This window comes from Puntigrus tetrazona, chromosome 19 (genome assembly GCF_018831695.1).
Source record: "Puntigrus tetrazona isolate hp1 chromosome 19, ASM1883169v1, whole genome shotgun sequence".
NCBI lineage: Eukaryota > Metazoa > Chordata > Actinopteri > Cypriniformes > Cyprinidae > Puntigrus > Puntigrus tetrazona.
In genome coordinates, this window is record NC_056717.1 from 13,727,490 (window position 1) to 13,740,269 (window position 12,780).

Sequence of the window (12,780 nt, forward strand, 5' to 3'; positions counted from 1 at the left end):
CCATTAGCAAGTCTGTCTTTCTGTTGTGTCTATTGTACCTGTATATCTGTCATTTGTCCATCTATCCATCAGTTTGTTCATTCATCCATCTGTGTGTATTTCTATTGTGTCTATCTATTGTGCTTGTCTACCTTCCATTTGTCCCCCTATCCATTCTTTTATCTATCCACTTGTCCATATGTTCGTCCATTTATACCTGTTTATCTGCCATTCATCCATCCATCATCCATCCATGTCTTTCTGTTGTGCCTGTCTATCTGCCATTTGTCCAGCCATACATCCATCCATCCATCCCTCCCTCTATCCATGAGTCCGTCTATTGTGTCTATCTATTATACCTGTCTATTTGTCTATCCATCCTTCCATCTATCCATCCATCCATCCATTTGCGAGTCTGTCTTTGTATTGTGTCTGTCTACTGTGTCTATCTAGCTACCATTTATCCATCTATCCATCCATGTCAACATGTTCATTTGTCCATCCATCTATCCTTCCATCTACTCATCTAATACACATTACGTCCACAGAAAATTGAAAAGCAAAAGACTTTCCCAAGAGGTCAAGGTCCAGGGTCGGGTGGTACATGCAGGCTTTATTTAACACAGTGTCCTGTTGAACTCAGTCATTTGAAAGGAATCAATATAGTAATGCCGTTACACTCTGCTGTTGTGTCGTACCTGTGTATTCCAGGTGGAAGCCTGCTGCTGACACACTGATGTCTGACACAAAGTTCAGGTAGAGGTTGTTAGATGTGCTATTCAGGAGCTGAGGAATGGTGGTTCCTGATAAAGAAGAAACCGTGTTATGCATGCAATGGATTGCAGAAGATTATGAAAAGCTGCAATTCTTTACTTTTGCAGTCAAAATCACATTAACCAGGGCTGAAATAAGAAACAGATAAAGTGGATTACTAAGCAAAGACGTTTTGAGCATACCAAAATGTGGCCTAAGACCACATCAGACTTTTATTAATGGTAACATCTTAAATGTCCATGCTGTGATGAAAAGTTTTGGTACACCTGTTAACATTTGTCTTGTGACACTGCACCCTCACTGTTTTAAATACTTCCTGCTGTACAGTTCAACTCTGAGGTCAACTTCTGAGCTGCTGGAACCATCTCAATTATTGCTCCCACAGCGCAGCCATAAAAACCTTGACTGTCCCTGAAAGCAAGATAAAGTCACAGTTCCCAACAGGACACTATAAAGCAGTGTTTCCTATCCTCTAGCAACAGCCCAAAAGCTCTGTTCCAAACACTGTACAGTGTCTCTTGATGACAGCAAGACCATTGAGCCATCAGGGCTCAGCAATGACAAGCTGTTAGCATCAGTACACTTTCTCTGGCCGTACTGTTTACAAACAAATAAAGTGCTGAGTGGTGAGATGCAGTGCCTATTAGATGTGCTGCCAGACATAGCAATTAATTAGCTTGCCAAAAACAGCATGATGTGCCTCCTCCAAGTTTTCTGGCTCCAAAAATTACCAACGATTGACTTTCTTCAAGGTGTGACTCAATTAATGATATAAAGTTCTGGCGAGAAATCACTGATGTTTTCATTTTAATTAATTTTTTTTTAAAGACTATAAGAGCAAAGATCATTTTGTTTCAATAGAGGCATTTCATTACTCCTAATGTAAGATTAACGTTGATTAAGACCTGAATAACACAAGCTTATTATATGGTTTTCTGGGATACTTGATTCTAATTGGTCAATAATGGCAATCAGCAGTGAGATATTTTTGAATAATGATGTTCACCAGAGGAACACTGTGTAACCAACCTCATTCCTTTTGATTACAAAAATTATTTCTATCCACAGCAACACTAGTCCAGTCTTTGGTCTATTCCTACTCCATATTTGAGACCCCATACAGAGTTACTGAGCTACAGAGTTATTAAATGTGATGTTAAATTCAAATATTAGGAAAAAAACCCCAAAACATTTATTTAAAATATGCTAAATTTAATTTGTTTTCCTGCATGTCCTGTGACCATTAACTGACTTATTAAACTTAAACTTCTGAAATATTTAATTAAAATATCATGCTGAAAAAAAAGTTCCCTGCTACGAGGGTCCTCTAGAGTAAAAGAAAAGATATGCTCAGTCAAGACAGCAGCAAGTTTTGGAAGTTCAACTCTTACCTGAATAGCTGCCTAGTCTAGGTGCATTGTTGTCTGCGCCATCATAGAAATCCAGAGAATCCCAATTATGTTCTGTGGCAAAACTCACAACTTGGATCTGATTCATAAATAAAAGTAAGCAAATGAGTAAGAAGTGGTAAAACAATAGAAAACGATATTACTGTTACCATCACTGACCCCAAAATCTGAACAGAAGTACAGGACAGAGAATTCAAATGACTTTGATATAATTGTGAAAGATCATGTAAATATATACTAAAGAATATTAATAGCAAAACGATCCACACTAAGAAACTGGGTGACTGTCATCAGAGGTAAAGGCACACTGCAACAGATGCTTCTAGTGCAGACAGCTTCCCTGATTACAATGAGAGTGATTTTTATTTATTTTTTTGTATTTGGATGAGCTATAAAATGTTTCTTGAGTCCAGTGTAAACACAGCGTGAGAGTTCAATAAACACCCATCAACAAAATGACTACAATCTGAAAAAACAGGCAAGGTGAAGAAACTGACTGGCACTGAAGTTTGTAGAACTGTGCTACCCATCATTTCTAAATTAAACATTGCCTTATGCATAATTAATAAGACATTAAGAATTCCCTTTATTGTAGTTTAAACTTTTCCATCACTGATGCTTCTTGTCTGAAACATTTAATTTGAGGAACTTCAAACAAGCTCCTCCACTCACTTGGATTCCAGCTCCCTCAGGAACAGACACCTTCCACACACAGTTGAGGTTGTTATCGTAGGGTTCCGGGTAACCCGGGGACAAAATGGTCCCCTTACGCATTGTCAGTATCCCTCCACAAGGCACTGCGAATACGAATCAAAAGACAGGAAAGTGTGTTACAATAAGCATTAACTTCCAATTAATGGAAGGAATTTATCAGCCTAGAAACAAAAGAGAAGCAACTTCTGATGGATAATCAAAGCTAACTTTGCTGTATGATTACTCACGAATGATGCCTTCCCGCTTTTAAAAATATACTTGTTTTTTTTTTTCTTGTTTTTTTTTATCTGACACTGAGTAGGTGTTGCTACACTTCTGTAATCAGCGTCCAGCTTGGTTTTCATTTAGTTAAACTAAAAATAATAATTATAATGAGATGAACAAAAGCACAATGAAATCTAGCAATGGAAAAGATATATGATGAAAAATATATATGTTATGGTTCTTGAAAATTCTACCACCATTTACTCACCCTTGAGAAAGTTTTTTCAATGTTTTTTTCTGCTGAACACAAAATAGGAAGAAGGTGACCAAACAGTTGATATATATACTGGTAGTCAATGGCTACCATAAATTGTTTGGTTATCAACATTCTTCAGCAGCGTTCAACAGAAGAAATTAACTCATATGGAACAACTTGAGTGTAAAAGCGAAAAGATGAAAGAATTCAGATTTTATGAGAACCTCAACACAGAAAAAGCACAACACAGCATAGATATTTTAGGAAATAATGTGTAAAATGTCTAATCTCTCCCACAGGAGAAACCTGATTTAGCAATTTTGACTTGTTTGCTGAAGTGCTGCCAACTATTGTCTATAGCAGCACTAGAAGCCACAGACTGGATCTGTCAATAACAAAGCACAGGCTGCTATCTGACTCTGACAGGGCAGAACTGTCTTTGTTATCCTATGCTTAGGTAAGATGCTATCTGTCAAGGACAAGGGGATAATCTAGAGGTCAAAGCCAATCACTTTGTTTAAACAGCTACGAGCGGGTAGGGACATCCTGATTGATGTGCCACGTTGCCGAAAAAAATAAAGCAGAAAGAGAGTGGGACAGAGAGCGAGAAGAAACAGGGAGGCTAGATATGGAGCAGAGCTCAATATATCTGTGTCAGATTCTTAAATTATTAACCAAATTCACTTCCCGGCAATTTTGGGGTCATTCATTTTTAACCAGTGATATATAGAATGCACCATGTGCTCAGGTAATCATGTGAAATATCACAGATCGCTGACCTTTCAGGCAGAATACACAGAGATGAGCAGAGAAATAAAACAAACTGTGACATGATAAAGCAGATGCCTGACATAAGTACATAACATAGGTGTGGCTCCTGGAAAGAAAACCTTTATGGCAGTATTGGCACGGTCAGGTGGCATCTAATAAAATAAAAAAACAACAAAAAAAACAACAAAACTGTACTTATCATATTTTCATCTTGAAACACTGGAGGAAAAAGTACTTCAAATATAGTTTAGATTAGATATAAGTGGATAATATGATAATATATACCAACGCTCAATAGTTATTCAGTAAGGAATTAATTGTTCGAAAGTAACAGTTAACTGAAAACTGAAACCAACTGAAACCTTTTAAATAGTAGTGTATATTAACAATAGTTTGTCTTAGTTTGCTAATATAAACATACAGAAAACACTTAAGTTCCCCTGACTGCCTTTCATGAGCACTCTATTCAGTGACTAATAATAAATCAAATTCCATCAGAAGTTTTAGTACCACTTTATTTTGATGGTCCCTTATGAACATTCTGTTGACAATAAGTAACTCTGCACCTACATGTCAACTAACTTTCGTAGAGTATAAGTAGACTGTCTGATTATTATCTGCTAACTTTATTGTGATGATCTACCAACAGACTATAGGTCACTTTGCAACCCTACCAGTCTACTAATACTCTACTAACATCCTAATGAAAGTTAGTTGACATGTAGGTGCAAATGTTCACAAGGGATCATCAAAATAAAGTGAAATCAAAGTTTTTATTGAATTCCAAACAGCTAGCAACAGGCCACAAGACTGCTTAGCCTTGTCTTAGCATACTGCTTCATGGTTGGCCCGCTACCTCATCTATTTTGGGTTTGTGTACTGGGGAGCGTTTTTTCCTATCCTAAATATGACAAGAAAAATACAACAATAAACTTCATAGCAATCCAAAATCTATAGTGAGGAAGAAAGAAATACTAGCAGAGAGTCTATCAAGCAAAACAAAAAGAGAGTCTTGTTAAAAGCAGACCTTTAGTACCGAACACCTCTCTGAAACTTTAGGAAAGAGCTGAAGAGGTGTCTGTTTGTATCATGATATTTGTCTTTCGCAGGGACGCTTTGTCAGCTTCAGCCTGTTTCCCTGTGCTAACAGCAACAAAATCTGCTTAATTAACTCTGCTCACCTAAAAGAAACTCCCCGTCACATTTTGCACAGTTTTACTTCAGCTTGCATTTTGTTTCGCGGTGATGTATCATTCAGCTAACTATGCTTGGTTACACAACCAAATCTGTGAAAACAAAAGACCACATAGATTTTGCATCGCTCTCAGCGGCTGGAGAGGTTTGAACTTACCGACGCAAGTGGGCAACGTGTCGTTCCACTGAGCCAGAGCATCAGGCACGGTTTCACAGTGAATGGCAGTGGAGCCGTGGAGCGTGTAGCCTGGGTTACACTCGAACATCACTGACGCGCCCACGGCAAAGTTGTTGCCAATGCGTTTGCCGAAACGAGGCTCTGGAACAGAACTGCACTGCGTGGCACTGGTCCTTGGCACAGCTGTCACGGGATTGTACAACAGAAACATGCAAACTTAGAGAGTTTTTACCTCATAAAGCGGTGTTTTTTCATTTCTATTTATAAGGAAATGGCCTTGACTGTGGCTCAATGCTTTATAAGGTGGAACAGCGGTAATTTTATTTAATCAAAAATAAATAAATAACACTGGCACCTGTTAGAGTAAGACCTTTATTCAATGTACACATCTTTCTTTAAAAAGACTAAATTGGAAACTATCTTACTATCCACAGTAGGTGGAACAAACACAACTCGAAAATGTCAGGCCTTGACCTGCTAATGAATTCTGGAATCAACTGGTTTCCTTTGCTTGCAACATTGCAGATATCTTTTGAAATGCCAGTATAAATCACTGCTAAACCAAATAAAAGACATGTATAACTGCATTTTAATTGGCAAAAAACCCTCAGCAATCTAAAAGTTGGAGAATATAATAATTAAACTGAAACTAAATGTTGTGCATTAATTTAAAGGATGAGTCAGTTGAACTGATTCCCAAAGTACCGGAGTAAAGATGTGCAGGTGAAAAAAAAAAGAAAAGATATCAACTTTAGAACACCTGTCTTTACATTTCAAGGTCCTATGCAGTTATTTAAAGATTTTAAAACAATGTGAATTTTTTGTTTTCATTCAAAGTGTTGAGCCTAACATAATACAGAAAGCACCATGATAAAAAGGGTAACAGAGTAAAAAGGCTAAATGTCCTCTATAATTATGTTTTGAAATGCAGATATGAAATTCTGACCAGGAAGTACCAAAAATATTCTCAATAGGCTGTATAAATAGAGTAAATATAAGCATATATATTTTTGATAGAGCTGAAAACTGACCTTGGTAGACAAAATGAAAGCCTTTGGCAGTTTCCGGTCCAACTGTAGTAAACTTGATAGTTATTTGATTTCCTGTACTCAAGGGCAACGACTCGCCTGGAAAACAGACAGGGAGTAAATAAATCTTAAAATTGCATTTTGGAGTGATCTGTACACATCAAAAAAAAATAAAAAATCACTGCACTGAGCATCATTTTTGCTTCTTTTGGCTTCAAAAGCTTCTGATAGAGAAGTATATTTGCAGAGGGGAAATGCATGAATAGAAGGTCTCTTTTTACTTTGAACTCCCATGTGGCTGTGCAATCAAACGGCAATAACTGCCTTTCAGCTAAAAAGCCACTGAAGGATGCCTCTATTTACTACAGGATGGTCTAAGAGACGCGATGAACACAGATTATAAGATAAACGCATAAAATTCGCTCTGCTACCAAAGAGGCAGTTTTTTTTTCTTCCTCCATGGTATTTCTTTCTTCTTAAATTGACCATGTCTTTTTTAACAGGATTTGTTTTGTAATGTTCTGAATATATTCATTGTGTTGAAGCTATGGAATAGATATCAAATGACTAAATGCAGTCCTTTCTTTGTGCACCTCTTTTATGTTTTGCAATAACAGTATCACACCTGAACAGTGGCTTGTTTTTATTTATGTATGTGAAGATAGGTTTGAGTTTTACCTGAATGAGACCCCGAGAGAGAAGACAGCAGAGAGGACTGCTGTGTTGGCCCATCATAAATGTCCACGACATCATTCAACGACGTCTGGAAGAGGACAAACTGTCCAAATAGAACTAAAGTGGGGAAAAACAGGCAAAGTGTCAAAATATTTCAAAACATTGGCCATAACATGACAATAATTACAAACTATACACGAACCCAAGCGACCCCTCAACTGTTAAGATCCCAGCTGGAAGCTTACAAGCGGCAAATATGTCTTGAAAGGCTTACTGCCTGTATTCTTCATTTACTTCACACATATTTGGATTCGCAATTAGATGCCACTAAGTACTCGTACGCAAGAACATTACGTAGAATCATTTTTCTTCAATAGATGTATGCAATTTAAACCAGGGAGAGCTCTCGGAGGTAATAAGCCTGTATGTTTATTTAAATCTTTTAAATTGGCTATCATGCTGTAACATCTCCCTATTATGTGTTGGTACCATGCTGAGTGCTACTGTGTATTGTTTTTTTTTTCCTCCACTGGGCTCACTTGTTACAGTCTCATTTGCTGTCCAATGCTTTGATGTTTCCACCATTAGGAGAAAATCATTAGTATGCTACTCATCATCATTACATCAAATCCCTACTCCACAGTACAGTATATCTTAAGGATTAGAGAAGATTGAACAAAACATTGTACGACAACCAAAAAGTTATACGGATATGGATTCTTCTGACCTCACTGGCATCTCTCTCTAGTTGTCATGGTGAAACTTATTGAAAAAAAAGAAGAGCTTTAAATACAGCAAGCAGCAAAATGCAAAAATTAGTTCTGGGCACAAATACAGTTGATATAAATGGAGTGAATGGACAGAGATTTCAGGGCTACTGCTGTCTCAGACTACATCCGTAACAGTGTCTTTGAAACCTGGCACAGATTCCAGTGATTCACCAGGGCTCTGAGAATCGATGGAGCACCTCATATTCTCAGCATAGCTACTGTGTGATTAAACAGTTCTCTTCTCGGCACAAGCGTGCAATCAAACTCTTGCAGGAAAAAAGGCTTATTTGTCATTGAAGGTAAACAAAGAGCTTGATTACCTGGACCTGATTGGCTTTATTGGCTGCGCAGTTCTGGACGTCAATTGGCATTTTTTTTACAGGTTTGATTTCACTGACTAACATCAAAAACAAAGTGATGGTGAGTGAAATCACTGGAAAACGTCTACGTCTTTAAGCCTTTTCTCATAAATGACTTCCACTTGCTCAGGGGGGCAAAAGCCAACACCAAAGCTGTGTACAAAAGATTAGAATAATTTTATCATTCTAAAATGAAAGTTAAAAATCAATTTAAGATGACGGGCAAAACTAGACCAAACCAAACAGTTCCTACCTATGCAGAGTGTTGCAAACCTCTAATGAGGTTTAATTTCAAATTCAGATGCTACCATAGATGGCAGGTACTGTATGTAGTTAGTAGGCAGATTTCTACATAGTGGATACTTATAAAATGAGGCTGTTATTGAAGGTGGCTGCAAACTCTGTAAAATAAATCATGGCTCATCAAGTCTGATGCCACAGCGTGTGTGCTGGGAGTAGACTTGTCCCCTATGCCTTTGATAAGAACAATAGAAGGAAAGATAGCGGTGGTCCTCAATGCATTATTCTTGAGTTTCCCTATCTCCAAGGCTTTAGCGATGCCAAGACAATTACCACTTCATGTCAGAAAACAATTGTGCCCGTTAAGGTTTTGCTCGCATGCACCAAACAAAATAGGTCAATGAGAAGAAACAAATCAATTTGGAAGGAGAAAAATGCAATGATATTGTGCCAGGTTAGAGTTTATTTATTCATTTATTTTAGTTTGAATCTCAACAAAAGACGGATTGCTTTTATGCAACTATTAATAATGTAAAAGGCTTAAGTAGTACACGGTTGTAATCATACTCAACCCATTATAATTACATTAGGCCAGGGGTCACTAATGCACCGCTTTGCTACTCTGGGAAAGTTTTAAAGACGAAGACAGGGTGACATCTTCGTCAGGGAATGCTTTCGTATATTGAAGCTGAGAGAAATTGTGCTTAAAATGTACTGTTCTGGGACAACAAAATGTAGACTAAATGCATTTATGTAAGATTTATATGACATTAAAATGTAATGTCAAAAAGCATTTAAGTAGCAGAACTCAAAAAGAAGTATATATTTTTTACAATAAATAAATGTCAAGTCCAAAATGTGTTTCAGCACTAAAATGTGTCACTAAAAAGTCTAGTTGTCACTAGATGGAAATTCAAACTACATTTACAGACAACCGATAAGGTTGTTTCCTTTGCAGGATCCACGGAGCACACAGGAGTCAGAGTTCAGTCATTCTTGATACACAGCTCATCCTCAGCTTCTTGATGCCATTCCTTACAGTTCCTTTTGCTTCCCAGTAGCCTTTTTTGAGAAGTGCCATTTGAAGCTGGATGTGTGCACGACATGTGAGCGGTGCTTCGAGATGAAGCAATGGTCTGCGCATCTCTGTGACACTGACATAAAATGAAAAGAAAAAAAAGAAACTAGATAAAACGAATGGATGCACGAATCAATATTCACAGCTCTGATAGTTTGCACACTCCTCCAGCAGCTCACAAACAGAATACTAATTGGGCAGATTTCTATTTATAGAATTGGCACTTTCCACTAACAGGGAACACTTGTCCCATCACTTTAAAAAGCATTTAAAAGCACTGTGACGCATTAGATGCACAAACCCCGTTTTGTGTTGTGAGAGCTGTTAGATACACAACCATCCGAAAGCTTGGAATCAGTATTTTTTGAAAGAAAATAATGTTTTTATTAAGCAAACATGTATTACATTGATCAAAGTTGTCAGTATAGATTTTTCAATATAAAAAAACATTCTTTCAAATAATATAGCAAAATTGATAAATAATAGCAATAATAATAACTGTATTAAGCATAAGGTACTTAACAAACATAAAAAACTCCCAAACCAACTGACAGCTTAAATGAGAAATTGTACTCTACATTTGTGCCAATGTTACCCATTACTTTAACACTTCAGAATAGAGAAGGCTTATTCACTATTAACACGTAGTTAATAGTTTTTTCCTCAATAAATTCCGCATTTACTGCTTCTTAATAGTTAGCAAGGTAGTTGTTAAGTTTCGATACTTGGTAGGATTAGGGATGTAGAATAAGGTTGAGAAATAGGCATTATTATGTATTTAATTACTAAAAAATGGCTAATATTCTAGTAATATGCATACTAAAAAGCAACTGAAGTGTTACCAGCTTTATATATAACTGCCACAATCACTATTTTCTTTTTGTTAACAATTTTTTGAGAAACAAAAAACAGGTAAATTTTGTACCACGCTCTCAGAAATGCCCTTTTTTTTTTTTTTTACAATGTCTTCATGCAGTCGTGTAAAGTGGCAGCATTCAGACGATATGAAAGTCTGTATGACAAGCATCACTCACACGCAAATTGTTTTCATCATGCTATGTGCTCTCAGAAAAAGCTTTGGCTTTAATTCCCAGTTTCTTTCTGCACTGCACAGCTCCCAACCACAGCAGAAGATTGGCCTTTTCCATACATCCTCTTATGCTTAACACACTCTGACAGATGCTTACTGGCTGCTATGGAAATGAGGCCTATGATTAATTCACACCTTTTCCCTCTTTTCTCATGACTTACACAATTCAGAAATAAAAAATAGCTCTGTGGTTCCTTGCCTCTCCCCCTGTCTTTCCATCTCTGGAGCTGGACTGGATCACCAATTCAATTTGCTCTCTGAAAGAAACAGAAGTGAACGGGGAGGGGACACACCTTTCCTTCTCCTTCTGACAACTCAGGTGGAGAGAGGCATGATTTCAATTTACTTTCATTAGCATAATCTGCAAAGCATGCTGGGATACCAGTCCTGCAGTGTTATTGCCGTTAGAGCAAAATAAAAATAACTCTTGATAGAATCACCCGGTTGTTGCAGCAAAACAAATACCTTATAAGCGACTCAATTGAATACTGAGACTAATGCTAACATAATGCATTAACTCAAATTTGGTCAATTCACTCACTCTCTTATCGCTCTGAACCTGTATGACTTTCTTTCTTGTGAGAAACGCAAAATGTGATATTTTTTATTAAGGTCTTGTACAATGAAAGTCAATGGGGTCCAAAATGAGTATGAGTCCATTAGCGGAAAGACAAAAACAGTTCATAAATTCTTTAAAATATCTTTTTTTTCAGTTCCACAGAAGAATAAAAATTTGAAACTGCATGAGGGTAAATAAAAGATGACAGACTTTTCATTTTTGGATGAATGATCCCTTCAGGAGTTGAATAGAATATGTATGTCTCATAGCAAAGAGAGTAAAAAAAAAATGAATTCAGATCGTAAAGTCATATGTTAAATGTTTTGCGCCTGAAGCATGACTCGAGGATAGGTTAAGATTGGATTAGAGATGGCTGATCAAGTCATCAGCTTATATTAAGCCCAATAAAACCTTCAGAGGAACTGTGAAAATGTCTAATACATGAAATTACAATGAAACCGAGATGTCCGGTCATATTGCACAGATGATAATAGGCAATAACCCAATATCTTTAGGGTTCCATAAACCTTACTGTACAGAAAATGCAATTAAATGGGAGTACTCCAGCATGCTAAGTGCTCCTCCATATTTAAGCATATGGAGAATAAAGCATAGATGACCTGCTTATTCAAGTACTTACTTACTAAGTTCGTAGAGAACTAATGAAGGACTCAGCTATACTTTTTAGCTCAGAAAAGTGAGATCTTTCATTTGCTGCTTAATTAACACTGAGGGTACAATAAGGCTGGGCTGCAACAAGCACAGCTCGCATACTCTGCACTTGAACCTCAGGCCTTGATTTCCATCTCAGTTCGGGTGTTTATTCAAGTTCAAAAGGCCCCAGATTAGATAACCCCCTCAGTCAAGTCTGCAAAGGGGTCAATGCAGGAGACAGGAGTGGACAAGTCTGCTGATTTGCGTCTTCCCTCTGGAGACATGTGCATCAGCGCCTCTCCATTAGTCTGCAGACGTCCATCTTTGATGTGATAAGAGCGTACAAGCAGCGAAAACAACTTATTAAGACAGGCTGGGATGTGTGTTTGAGGTGGATGTGGAGAAGTTTAGGTACACTCTAAAAAATGCTGGCTGAAATATGAACAAGCACAGTGATTTGGTTATTAAATGTTTAAGCCAACCTTCAGGGTAGTTTTATTCAACTCAACTATTGAATAAAATTACTATACTCCGTGTTTAAAATAAACCCAAAATAAGTTGGAAATGTAGATTTATTAATATGTTCAAAAAATAATCATTTACTAACATGTTGAAAAAATACATTTAAATTGCTTATTTATAAATGTTCACCTTCTGATTAGCGCTAATGCCTCTTGTAATTATGTGTTTGAATTTTAATTTACAACCTATTTTGGCCTTAAGCCTGCCATTTAATCCATTTAACCAGTCACTGGATTTATTTCTCCCAATGCTGGGTTGTTTTTTACCCAGTTTTTTTTAGAGTGTATGGGGTAGGGTTAAGGGATCTTAAATACAGTCGTACAGAA

At 37.1% G+C, this 12,780-nt stretch overlaps 1 protein-coding gene across 1 annotated transcript in view; it reads right to left on the reverse strand.

Moving 5' to 3' along the window:
• The window catches only part of csmd3b (CUB and Sushi multiple domains 3b), a 332,481-nt gene that overhangs the window by 67,651 nt on the left and 252,050 nt on the right, over positions 1–12,780 (reverse strand). Inside the window, 6 exon segments of the mRNA XM_043218230.1 lie at positions 678–782; positions 2,145–2,241; positions 2,835–2,959; positions 5,459–5,662; positions 6,511–6,606; positions 7,186–7,299. Coding sequence (XP_043074165.1) covers positions 678–782; positions 2,145–2,241; positions 2,835–2,959; positions 5,459–5,662; positions 6,511–6,606; positions 7,186–7,299 — 741 coding nt within the window.